Source organism: Paroedura picta, chromosome 4, assembly GCF_049243985.1.
Source record: "Paroedura picta isolate Pp20150507F chromosome 4, Ppicta_v3.0, whole genome shotgun sequence".
Taxonomy (NCBI): Eukaryota; Metazoa; Chordata; class Lepidosauria; order Squamata; family Gekkonidae; genus Paroedura; species Paroedura picta.
The window spans coordinates 69,967,059-69,979,119 of record NC_135372.1 but is presented as its reverse complement, the minus strand read 5'-3'; the positions used below and the strand labels follow the sequence as shown (position 1 = coordinate 69,979,119).

Genomic DNA, 12,061 nt, shown 5'->3' with positions numbered 1-12,061 from the left:
TTCAGTGACTGGCTGTTCTCAATATTCCTAAATTGCTTACAGATTCAACAAGGTTGGGAACCCCTACAAAGGATCTTTAAGAATCAAAGCTAATATATAAGAACCAGCATAGTGTCATGGTTAAAGAGTGGCAGACTCTAAACTGGAGAACTGAGTTTGATCCCTCACTCCTCCATATTAAACCAGCAGTGTGACTTTAGGCTAGTCACAATTCTCTAGGAGCTGATCTCGCGGATCAGTTCTCTTAGGCCGCTTTCAGCCCCATCTACCTCACTGGGTGTCTGTGGTATGGAGAGGATGGAAAAGGCATTTGTAAGCCACACTGGGATTCATTTGGCAAGTGAAAAGCAGGGTATAAAAAACCAGCTCCTCTTCTTCTTCTTATATGAAATGGCAAAATTACAACGTATGCTATGAAAATGAAAGGAAATCCTCTCCCAATTATGAAGGAAAAAATGAGAAAAATATTGTTTTTGCTTTGTGACTCTTCCTTATTTAACTATTTTCCAGCTGCACCCCCCCCCCCCGGCTTCAGGCAAGTTACAATTGCTCCTGATCACATGTACAGGGTTGAAGTGTGAAGTTCCAGAATGTCATTATACCCAACATGATCTAAAACGATCATGATCACCTTCTATCCTAGAGAAGGCATAAAAAGGTTTAATGATAAGATTTCATTGCATATCAATATTCATAATCCAAGTTAGGAACATGAAGTAATACTGTGACAATGTGACAAGTGACCTGACAGCAAGTGAAGGGAGGCACTGCAAAGTGTCTCATATTTATTCTGAAAAGTCATTACATTTTTAATTATCAAAACCTCCAGTGTAGGTGGTCATCCTTAAAGGCTGATGAGCTGGGAGTTCCAGAGCTGCCTGGAGTCACAGAACTGGAGGGATGATGATTTCTGAGTTTCTCTGTTCAGGCAGGTTTCAAAGCTAGCTATATACCTCTGAGAGCTCAGGCATCAATCTCACAGTGATATTGTTTGTGACCTAGTAGGTGCAGCAGAACCTCTTTTTTACTGGGCTTTCAAAGGTATGCTTTGACAATTTTCAGTGCTAGAGTTCTCCCTCTCCCTCTAGTTGCTGCTACCATCTCCTGGTTTTGACTGCCCTTTATAGTTTGATGCCAAGAAGAGCATCAAACAGAGCTTTCATTCATGTTGGCATCTAGACAAGACTTGCAATAGGAATTTATCTCTTAAACCTTCATTCTGTTATCAAAGTCTCTAAAGAATATAATGGCTACAGAAAATATAAAGAAGGTACAAGTAACAAAAAATGAAAATAAAGATTTCTAACATAATTTGGAAACGATAGTATCTGCATCTGTTCTTCCCTCTCACAAGGATGATTCAGGTGGGTGTATGCATAAAGAGGATGCTCTCGAGTTGTCACTCATATGGTCATACTCTCCCACAGTCACACACAGAAAAAGGGTTTTTTTTTAGTTCTCTCTCCCACATGTGTGTAAAAAGGTCCTGCCAGTGTGGGTTCTCATTTCACAGTCCCATCAGAACTCATAGGCTAGTGTTTGCATATAAAGGGATTTCTTATGTTCCCTGCAGGATATTAAAGGATCTAGTTCTGGGAGAAATAACGGTTTCCCAGCTTACTTGTTGTTTTAAACATTAATTCATCTCCATCTCATCCTGAAATGAAAAATCTTGCTCTGCTCTCAATTGATGACTCTTCCAAGGAAAATTAGAAAAAAAAGATCTTTTAGAGGCTTGCAGAAATCAGCACATGAGACATGTGCAGGGACTCCTGCAACTTTGAGATGCTCACTAAAGAATAAGACATTTTGAACTGCACCTATAGGCAGAATGGATCCTCTGTAGTTGAGTTGCATGGCTGTAAAGCAAGAGTATCTGTGGCATAAACAAATCTGATAGATAAATAATATCTTTTCTTCCATTTATAAGTGCTAATGATAGATAATCAAAATGATTAGTGAGATGCTTTGTAATGAAAGAGCAATGAAGAAATGATGAAGGCATATCAGCTAGTATTAAACATACCAATCAATAGATGATACATGGTGCACAAAATACATTTCAGAACTTGTCACAATCATCTGTAAAAAATGTTGGAAACAAATTAGAAAAACAAAGAATTCGGCATTCACTTGAAGACTGCTACACAGAATTTTGCTGTATGCTACAACTATATTATGCAAATACAAATTTCAACATGAGGAAACGTGATCCACATGAATGTAATATTTCGGTAAAATGCTTAAGACAAGTGAAGTAAAGTTATAACAAAGGCACAAAGAGTGAGTTATTTAATAGAAATTTGGATAAGAGATGATTAGATATGGGCAGAGAAGACTATGAGAAACTTGATAGCATGTAGTCAGTGGAATGGAATAGGCACTACTGTTCCATGTAGTGTTCTGAAATGTTTTCTGTAAACCGCCCAGAGCCGTAGGGAAGAGCGGTATAAAAATCTAAATAAATAAAAAAATAAATAAAATGAAGGAAGCTGGCACAGGAGATGAAAATCCTTTTAGAAATGTCTAATAAGAATCTGAACACATACCTAAACTGACCAACAGGCAAGAGTTGGTGGATGAGGTGAAGGAGGTGGGGACCCTAGGGGGAAGTGACCATGTCCTCATAGAATTCCTTTTGAGATGGGGGCAAGGAAGCTGGTAGCCAGATGCGGATGTTGGATTTTCGTAGGGCAAACTTTAATAAATTCAGAGACATGATGAGTGTCATACCATGGACAAGAATGCTGGAAGGGAAGGGAGCATGTGAAGGGTGCGCTCTACTCAAACAAGAGCAATTGCATGCTCAATCCGTGACTATCCCAGAAAGACGAAAACACTGCAGGACCTCTAAGAAGCCTATTAGGATGAACAGAGAACTTCAAGAGGAACTAAGAAAGAAAAGGAAAATGTTCAGGAAATGGAGGGAAGGACAGAGCTCTAAAGAAGAGTACCTACAGGTTACTAGGCACTGTAGATCAATCATCAGAAAGACCAAAGCTGAGAGTGAGTTAAGATTGGCCAGGGAAGCCCATTGTAACAAGAAAAGATTTTTCAGTTATGTGAGGAGCAAACGTAAAGTAAAGGAGGCAATAGGCCCACTGTTGGGTGAAGATGGACAAACTCTAACGGAGGATGCAGAGAAAGCAGAAAGGCTCAGCGCCTATTTTACATCTGTTTTTTTCCCCACAGGTCAAAGGGTTTAGGCACATCTAGAGATGGCAGTAGCCAAGGGAGAGTGTCTAGGTGGCAGGTTGACTTGGACAGAAAGGTTGTCGAGAGACATTTAGCTGCACTGGATGAGTTCAAATCCCCTGGGCCGGATGAAATGCACCCGAGAGTGCTCAAAGAACTTTCCGGAGAACTTGCAGAACCCTTGTCCATCATCTTCAGGACCTCTTTAAGGACTGGAGATCTCCCGGAGGACTGGAAGAGAGCAAATGTTATTCCGAAAAGGGAGGAAGGATGACCCGGGAAACTACAGACCAGTGAGTCTGACCTCTGTTGTGGGGAAGATAATGGAGCAGATATTAAAGGGAGCGATCTGCAAACATCTGGAGGACAATTTGGTGATCCAAGGAAGTCAGCATGGATTTGTCTCCAACAGGTCCTGCCAGACCAACCTGGTTTCCTTTTTTGACCAAGTAACAGGTTTGCTGGATCGTGGAAATTCGGTTGATGTCGTTTAGTTGGATTTTAGTAAAGCTTTTGATAAGGTTCTCCATGATGTTCTGATGGATAAATTGAAGGACTGCAATATGGATTTTCAGATAGGTGGATAGGGAATTGGTTAGAGAACCGCACTCAAAGAGTTGTTGTCAATGGTGTTTCATCAGACTGGAGGGAGGTGAGTAGCGGGGTACCTCAGGGCTCGGTGCTCAGCCCAGTACTTTTTAACATATTTATTAATGATCTAGATTAGCGATCCCCAACCTCTGGGCTGCGGACCACATGTGGTCCATCGACTAATTGGAGGTGGGCCATGAAGGACGCCTTCTCTCCTCACCACCCGGCCCTTTACAACACACTTCGGGTGTTATTGTCTCCCATCACTCCCAGATGGGACTATCTTGTTACAGAAAAACAAGCTCAGGGTTCCCATTGATTTGTCACTGTCATGAGTTAAAATTTCCATGAAAATAAAATGTTCCTTATGTTCATTGTTGTGGCGTGTTTGTATCTTATTTTGAAGGGATGCTTAAACATTACCATAGCAATCAGAGCTGCAAAGAAATGGGCGGTATAGAAATATAAATAAATAAATAAATAAATAAATAAATAAATAAATAAATAAATAAATAAATAAATCAGAGCGCATTAGGGCAGTGGTTGAGAGTAGAGGAGTAAACTACCACCCCTCAGTAAAATTGTCAAGCATTGAGTGGTCCCCGGTGATAAAAAGTTTGGGGACCACTGCATTAGGAGATACTATCCTTGATGGAAATGTTGGCATTTGAGAGGGGAAAATAGTAAAGCCCAGATCAGGGTACACTGTTAAGAGTCCTCACTGATAGTTAAAGGATTCTGAGGACAAATAGGCTATTTCAGAATACGCACAAGTGCAAGGAGTGAGACGGCAGCCATAAAAGGAGGGCCTCATACTTAGCATAATGCAAATGAAAACTCAATAAAGCCAGGAAGTAGAGGAAAGAGTGAACTCAGCTGTAAATCTTCTCTGTTGGTACAAAGTGCTATAATCCATCTAAAAATTTTGAAGATTAAAGAATAGAAGAATCCCAAGGATTTATGAAAAGATGAATACATGAAATTGATAGGACTGGGAACAGAGAAGGGAAACAAGAGAACCTGTACACAGAAAGCAAAATTATGGCACAAAGGATGGGTAAAGTTTATAAAGCTTGAAAAGTGACATTGGATCGACACTAGAGTATGCTGGTAATTATTTTATGATTTTAATGTTATGTATGGGGGTTTCTACTTTTAATTTTAACCCACTGCAAGACAATTTCTGAGAATGGTGGGCAAAAACAAAGAAACAAACAAAAATTGCTGGTTAACTGTTCAACACCGTGTAGTCTTTTTGAGGAAAAAAGTTATATTTTGAAATATGGGCCATTTCTAAGACTGGGACATTTATATAAAATCAGCAGCAGGCCATAAAAAAGAAAAAAAACATCATGCTATAACATAAAGAATGCTGAAATGCAATAGGGAAAAAAGATCAAAATATTTTATGTCTAAGGAAAGTATCTGCAGCTAGAGAAGCATAATTAATGTGTTTGAATTAGGACAGAACTACTAACTTTCAGAAATCATGTAAGAAATGAAAGACAGCAACAACTTCTGCCAACAACATTGCAATTTCTAGAAAAGGGAAACCTAGTATTTTACAAATATGTAACCTCACTTTACACAAAAGAAAAAATACTATAATCAAAACTGAAAAATAAATTTAATATGAAAATAATATGCTTAATTTAATGGATTTTATTAATTTAATGGATATTTATGTCTGTTTTAAGGGGTTTATGGGTTTATTCAAACATTGTAACCCGCCTCAAGCCCTTGGGGAGAGGCAGGCAATAAAATTTAAGTAATAATAATAATTTATTATTGAAAAATTGGATGTAACACAAAAGGTTAGGCAACAGCATTAAAAAGAAATGTTTGTGGGTCTCCACTTGTCTTTCCTATCACTTGAATGAAGAGTGGTGGAAAGTTGTGGTAAGAAAAGTCAAAATCCAGCATCTTTGGTTTGAGCCCAGACAACAATAGCAAGCCAGCACATTGGCCTCACCTATCATGTACCCACCTCTTCCAATCCTTGATAACAGATGGGCCATAACATTCTACACGCATGCTGTATAATTGGCCTGTGTACAGTAAAAAAATTCTGAGTAATCTTTCTTTTGAGTGTCTTAGAGCTAAAATGAGGAAAACAGACCGGAGAGGTCATCCAAGGATAGAAGTGAAAGCAAAGCAAACAGACCAAGAGTTGATTTGAACAAAAATGTCTGAACTATAAAGGCCAAACAACACTATATGGTTTCTAATGAATCAGGTCATTTCCCTAGACCAGCTCACTTTCCTTGCAGTCACAAAGCACCTGCAGGGAAGAGTGCTTTGCAAGTCTTCAGGGGCCTGATATACTCTTGAACTGTGGCATGAGGGGGAGGAGGGCTCCTGCCTGTTCCAGTACTATTTTCCATAGTCAAATTCGGTTCCCACTAAGACTTTTAAAACACCATTCTCCTTCGTTGCTATGTGGTTCCAGGGGAAGTGAACCTAAGTCATTATGAATTCTGTCATTTGGTTTTACGATAATTGACAAATGGCAGGAAATACAATAAGGATAAAGGGAAAGTAACAAACGAAGATAATTGATAGAAGACAAGTCTAGGAAGACTAAGTTGTGGCAAAAGTAAAAGCCCGGGAATCTTAGGACATGCCATATAAAATATTTTATGACTACTGCTAAATAAGGACTGATTTACATATTATAAAGTTCTAGTGTTCCCACAGGTACTATCAGACATGTACCAGGAGTTCTATATTCTGAATAGAATTTGCAGGAATGTGGGGGGTCAGGACCACTGCACACACTGCAGACGAACAATGGTTGAAGAAAGCAGATCTGAACATTCGTTTTTACTAGTTCAGCAAAGCTTTTACTGTTTTATCCTTGGAAATATTATGTACTTAATTTACACCCAACCTTTATCCCCATGAGGAACCAAAGTGGCTTACATCATTGTCCTCTCCCCTCTTTTATTCTCATAACAACCCTGTAAAATATGTTAGATTATGACTGGTGCAAGGTCACCCAGTGATCTTCCAGGGCCTGAGTGGGGGACTCTATATTTATTCTACATTAGCAGTGGAGTTAGATGGTGCTAGGGTGCCAAATTGTGTAGCATTTTGGGATATTCTTCAGTTTATTCAGTCTGAGGATGTGGACAGGGTCCTTGGAGGTTCAAGACCTACCATCGATTTGAATGACACTTACCTTTTCTGGCTAATTAAATGTGGGTGGAAGTTGCTGACTTGGTCCACAAGGTAGTTAATGCCTTCTTGAGAGAAACGGTGGTTACCCCAGCTTTGAAACAGGATGGGGAGTGCTCACTACTTAAAAACCTTTAAGAAGCCTACCTTGTATCCAGATGACCAGAAAAACTGTCAACCAATCTCAAATTTTCCATTTTTAAACAAGATGATAGAACAGGTGGTGGCTGGGCAACTTGAAACTTTCTGGATCAAGTGGATCATTCAGATCATTGTCAAACTGGTTTCAGGCTTCTTCAGGCAACTGAAACAGCCTTAATTGCTCTGGTGGATGATCTGAACTGGGCGATGGACAGAGAGATTGAGACCATTTTTGTGATTATGACTTCCTTTTTTCATCATGTTGGATCCTTGATTAAATATTTGATTTGGCTCTAGTCCTTCCACAGTTGTGCTTTGAGTTTTCCTCTTTCTGTTGAGATTCATTTCACCATAGGCTGATTGCATTTGCCTTTGTCTATGGCTTCCCAGCATGCCTTCTTTTTGGGAGGGTTGTACATGTGTAGTAACAATGTGCAATAACACAACAAAATATTTTTAATTGCATCTCCCTCCATCTGCCATCCACCCACATGTTTATATAACATTTGTCATTTCACATATTATTAACTTTAACCATCATAAAAATGGGGGTGGGGGCGGATGGACAGCTGGAGGTGACTTGGGAGTACAACCAATTTCCATGCTGGCACATACAATTCCCCATCAGGAATTACCCACACATAGCTGAACTCTATGCAAGATGGCACATTCTGTTCAAGGTTCTTTCCCCTCTCTCACTATTGCCAATTATTTCCTTACATTTAATATCCCACCATTGCCATTAGGAATATGATTTAAAATAAGCATATTGGCATTATCACACCCTCCCCATCATAGTTCAGTGTCCTGTTATAGAACTTGAGAACATTTAAACAAGCATAGGCATCACTATACAACATGCATATATGTCCACTAAAAGGGGGAAAAGGAAAGTTTCCTCCTTACCAGACTTGTGGAGATTGCTGCCCAGGAAATGATAAAATGAGGTGACAGTAAGCTCAGTAATGTAAAGTTATTTTATAATGTAAATGAAGGAAAGGGGAAACTAGAGGGTGCTGCAACTTGCAAACATTCAGCTGTGAGTGCTAGAATATTCATTTATCATCAACCCGGATAGCATTATAATGCAAACAGAGGGGTTTAAACTTGGAGATGGGGTGGACTGCGAAATGGTTTCAAAAGCTACTAAAGAAATGGTCTGAAACTCTGTTGGTTCACCCGTACCTCTCAGTGGCTTTTGGTACCATCAATTATAGTATCCTTTCCAACCTGGGATTGAGAGGGACTACTTTGCAGTGGCTGCAGTCCTACCTGGTGGACTGCTGCTCAGCATCTCAGCTTTTAGTCTGTGGAGTTCCACAAATCTCCATCTTGTGCTCTTTTACATAAAAAACGCTGGGTGAGGTCAACTGGATATCTGGGCTGGGTTGTCGCCAATATGCAGATGACACTCCTGTGCTTCCAAGTTCCAACTGATCCCAGGAAAGATTGTAGAAACCCCGAACTACTGCTTGGAGACAGTTTTGGAGTAGATGCAAGCTGATAAACTGAAGATTTATCCCAACAAGAAGGAGGTACTACTAATGACCAGGAGGTCTGACCAAGGTTTTAAGGTATCACTCATTCTGGATGGGATTGCACTTCCTTTGAAGGAGTAAGTCCATAGTTTGGGATGCTCTACCCAGGCTTACTGCTGGATAAGCAGGTGACAAGGAGGGCCTTTTACCAGTTTCAACTGGTTAGCCAGCAATGGCCTTTCTGCGCAGAAAAGATCTGGCCATTGTGGCACATGACATTTTTATATCTAGTTTAGGTTACTGCAGTGCACAGTAAATGGGGCAGCCTATGAAAAGTGTTTGGAAACTGAAGGACCACTTATTCTCTCATGAACCTTCCTGACTACTACAGACATCTTCTAGGCTCTGCTTTTGGTGTCCCACCTTCTGAAATCAAGTGGATGGCAACCCAGTCATCATAATTTTCTTCCCCCCACAACTCACCTGTCCCCTTCTATTGCCATCTTTCACCAGCATGTAAAGATAGTTAGGTTTTGTCTGGCTTGCCCAAATGATCCTTCCTTCCTACCCTATGTTTTTATAGTTGCTTTAATATTTTTGTGTGTCTATTTTCACTTGGTTTTGTTTTAATTCTGTGTTTCTGGTTTGGTATTAATGGTTTTAAGACATGCTTTCACTATGCATGTTTTGAATTTGTTACCATCATGGGTTGCCAGATGAGGCAGATAACCCAATACACATTTTGTAAATAAATAAATAATAGAAGCCACATATACAGAATGATAAAAGACATCATTAAATTGTTCAGTTTAGGATTTTCCTTTAGTCAGCTTAAAGGGGGGAAGATAAGGCCTGACACCTTTCCTTGCAACTGTATGTCTTGTCTTCCTGCTCTCAATACACATGGAGAAATATATATACAAAGAATTAAAGCAGAATCAACTAGAAGCATAATTAATTACACATAGGAAAGCAGCTAATGAAACTAATCAAAGTACACAGCATGTTAATGAAAGTTAGCAGCTGGGACCAAATGATTGCATTAAGCATAGCCAGAGTGCAACTGAAAACACATTCTATCTAGAGCTAATGGCTTATGGCATTGTTGTATATACAGTGACTGAGGAATCACTGATGCAAAGCTCCAGTAGTCCTGTCTGAAAGATGTGTTGCGAACATTTTTAATTGCACTTGTGCTACTTTGATACATTAGCACCAGTGAATTTTTCTGCCATGATTTTATGTGGCATTGAATAATTACATTTTAAAGTTAACTAAGGCCTGTAGGATCATTGTCCATGGGGTCGCGATGGATCGGTCACGACTTCACACCTAACAACAACAAGAGAGGTAATTGTATCTATTCTTATAAATGTTTGCTGCTTAAAAGTCAACATTTGCTAACAATCAGAACACTGGATCATTTTGTTTTCTTCTTTATTCCCAGGTAAATACTGAAATGGTTCAGATTATCCATTCTCCCTCATCAGAGGTATATTACAAAATCAATGCTAGCAGAATTAGATTATAAAATTAAAAGACAATCAAGTTTTTATCATTAGAATTCAAATAATAAATCACAGTTGGGTTTATGTACACTTCCCAAATTGTACATTACCAGCTTAACCATCAATCTCTTCTATAGGCACTGCATGGCCAGAACTGCCAGTTATTGGCAAGCTGTACATTACTTTTTCTCTAGGTTTCTTTACAGTTGCAGCTTTTGTCTTGGCTTGTATGGATCTCTCCTTAGCCTTTTCTTCAATCACATATTTTCTAAACATTTTTTCAGCATGACCTTTAATTTGTAACATGCTTTGCCTGAAGAAAAAGGGAGAAATCGATCTTTCATCAATTCCATACATTCTTTCAAACTATTATTCAAACACAATATTCCTGTCACTCAGAAATATGAAGGTTTTGGTAACATACATATAGTAATGCTGGTTTTATGCAACAATGTAAATGGGGAAATTTTCCAAATGGCCTATTTGTTTTGACATATTTCCACAGCAACCCAGCCTATTTCAATGCTTCATACCACAACAGGAGTTGGGTCCATTGATGGTGGCACAGTATGCTTCAGGAATAGCCAACATGAGGTATTACTGTCCAAAGTCCTCCTGCTCCCTCCCCCCACTGCCCAGGGGGGCAGGCATATCTGCCTAACACAGGTAGTTGGATTTCAGGGAACAATTAGAAGTTTTGCAGCAAATTTCAATTTCATATGCTAAACTGCTTTGTAAAATTAATGTTTAGAAAGCAGATTCAAAGTTGAGAGAGGGAGGGAGTGGCTGATGATATAGAAACTCTAAATATAATTCTTGTTGTATACTGAGTGCCCCTTACTGTAAACATGTAAATAGAAAAATTATATAAGAATACATATTCCTTTTGGCTTCAATACAGCTGAAATATCCTGAATAAGAAAATATTTCTGATCATGACTACAGTTAATATTTCATTTATCCATTTAACTCCAATATTAAATTGTACTCAATCATGCAAACATAAAACAATAGTATTTGGTTAATTAAATCCACCTTTATGATTTATCCTGCATTTTTAGTTTGACACATTGTGTCAGTGTTCCATTAACTTCCTTTCCCAACAGAAGCAAAAAATGCAGGCAGGATCACATATTAACCTTCCTCTTTTTGTAAAAAATACTACAAGCAAGTGGAAAGACTAACTACTGTCCACTTTTCACAACATTAGAGAAGGGGGAAAATGAAGGGGAAGTGGAGAAAGATGCTAGCTCACCAAAAGACCACTTACTGAAAACCTGCTGAAAACAAAAGAGTTGCTCAGATATCACTAATATTATAATTTACAGACAATGTGATTATTCAGGTGTAAATGGGCCCATTTAGTATGCTAAGATTTTATTGTGACAAGATACAGAAGTAGAAATGTTATTAAATTGGAAGCAGAAGTTTTAATTGGCGGGAAGGGGGGGAGGTTGGACTATTGGATACTTGCATGCCTAACATGAAACTAAAAAAAAGCAAAAACATGGAGCAACTCTATTCTACTACTTTCAGAGTACAATTGTGTGTGTTTCATGAATTGCAAAGACACTGGGTCATATTCCGCACTGGTGCTGCCATGCGGGGCTGCCATCACATGTTTGGGTTGGGGCAGGTTGCCCCGCATCTCCTGGGTCCAGACAGGGGAGAATTTCCCCCCTTGCACCCGGTCCACCCTGGATTTGTGCCTTCGGACAAGGTAGCCAAGGCGGCAAATTTCCACCAAACTCAGGGTGGCATGGGACAGTTTTGATTTTTAAGAACAGAGTATTGCCTTACAACACAATACCCCATTCTTAAAAATAATTTTTTAAAATAATAATAATAGTTAAGGATTGGGTTTTGTGGGGTACCATATTTTATTGTTCTTATTGTACTGGTTTTAGGAGATTGGTTTTATGTAACCCGCCTCGAGCCTCCGGGGGGAGGCAGGATATTATTATTATTATT

At 39.1% G+C, this 12,061-nt stretch overlaps 1 protein-coding gene across 2 annotated transcripts in view; it reads right to left on the bottom strand.

The window, feature by feature from the left end:
- Positions 1-9,142: 9,142 nt before the first annotated feature.
- LRRIQ3 (leucine rich repeats and IQ motif containing 3) overlaps positions 9,143-12,061 on the bottom strand; it is a 44,728-nt gene continuing 41,809 nt past the window's right edge. Inside the window, exon 7 of one of the 2 annotated variants that reach the window (XM_077333335.1) lies at positions 9,143-10,403. In XM_077333335.1, coding sequence (XP_077189450.1) covers positions 10,205-10,403 — 199 coding nt within the window. In that variant the 3' untranslated portion in view covers positions 9,143-10,204. The remainder of the gene's footprint in view (positions 10,404-12,061) is intronic. The other variant, XM_077333334.1, reaches the window with a different exon arrangement.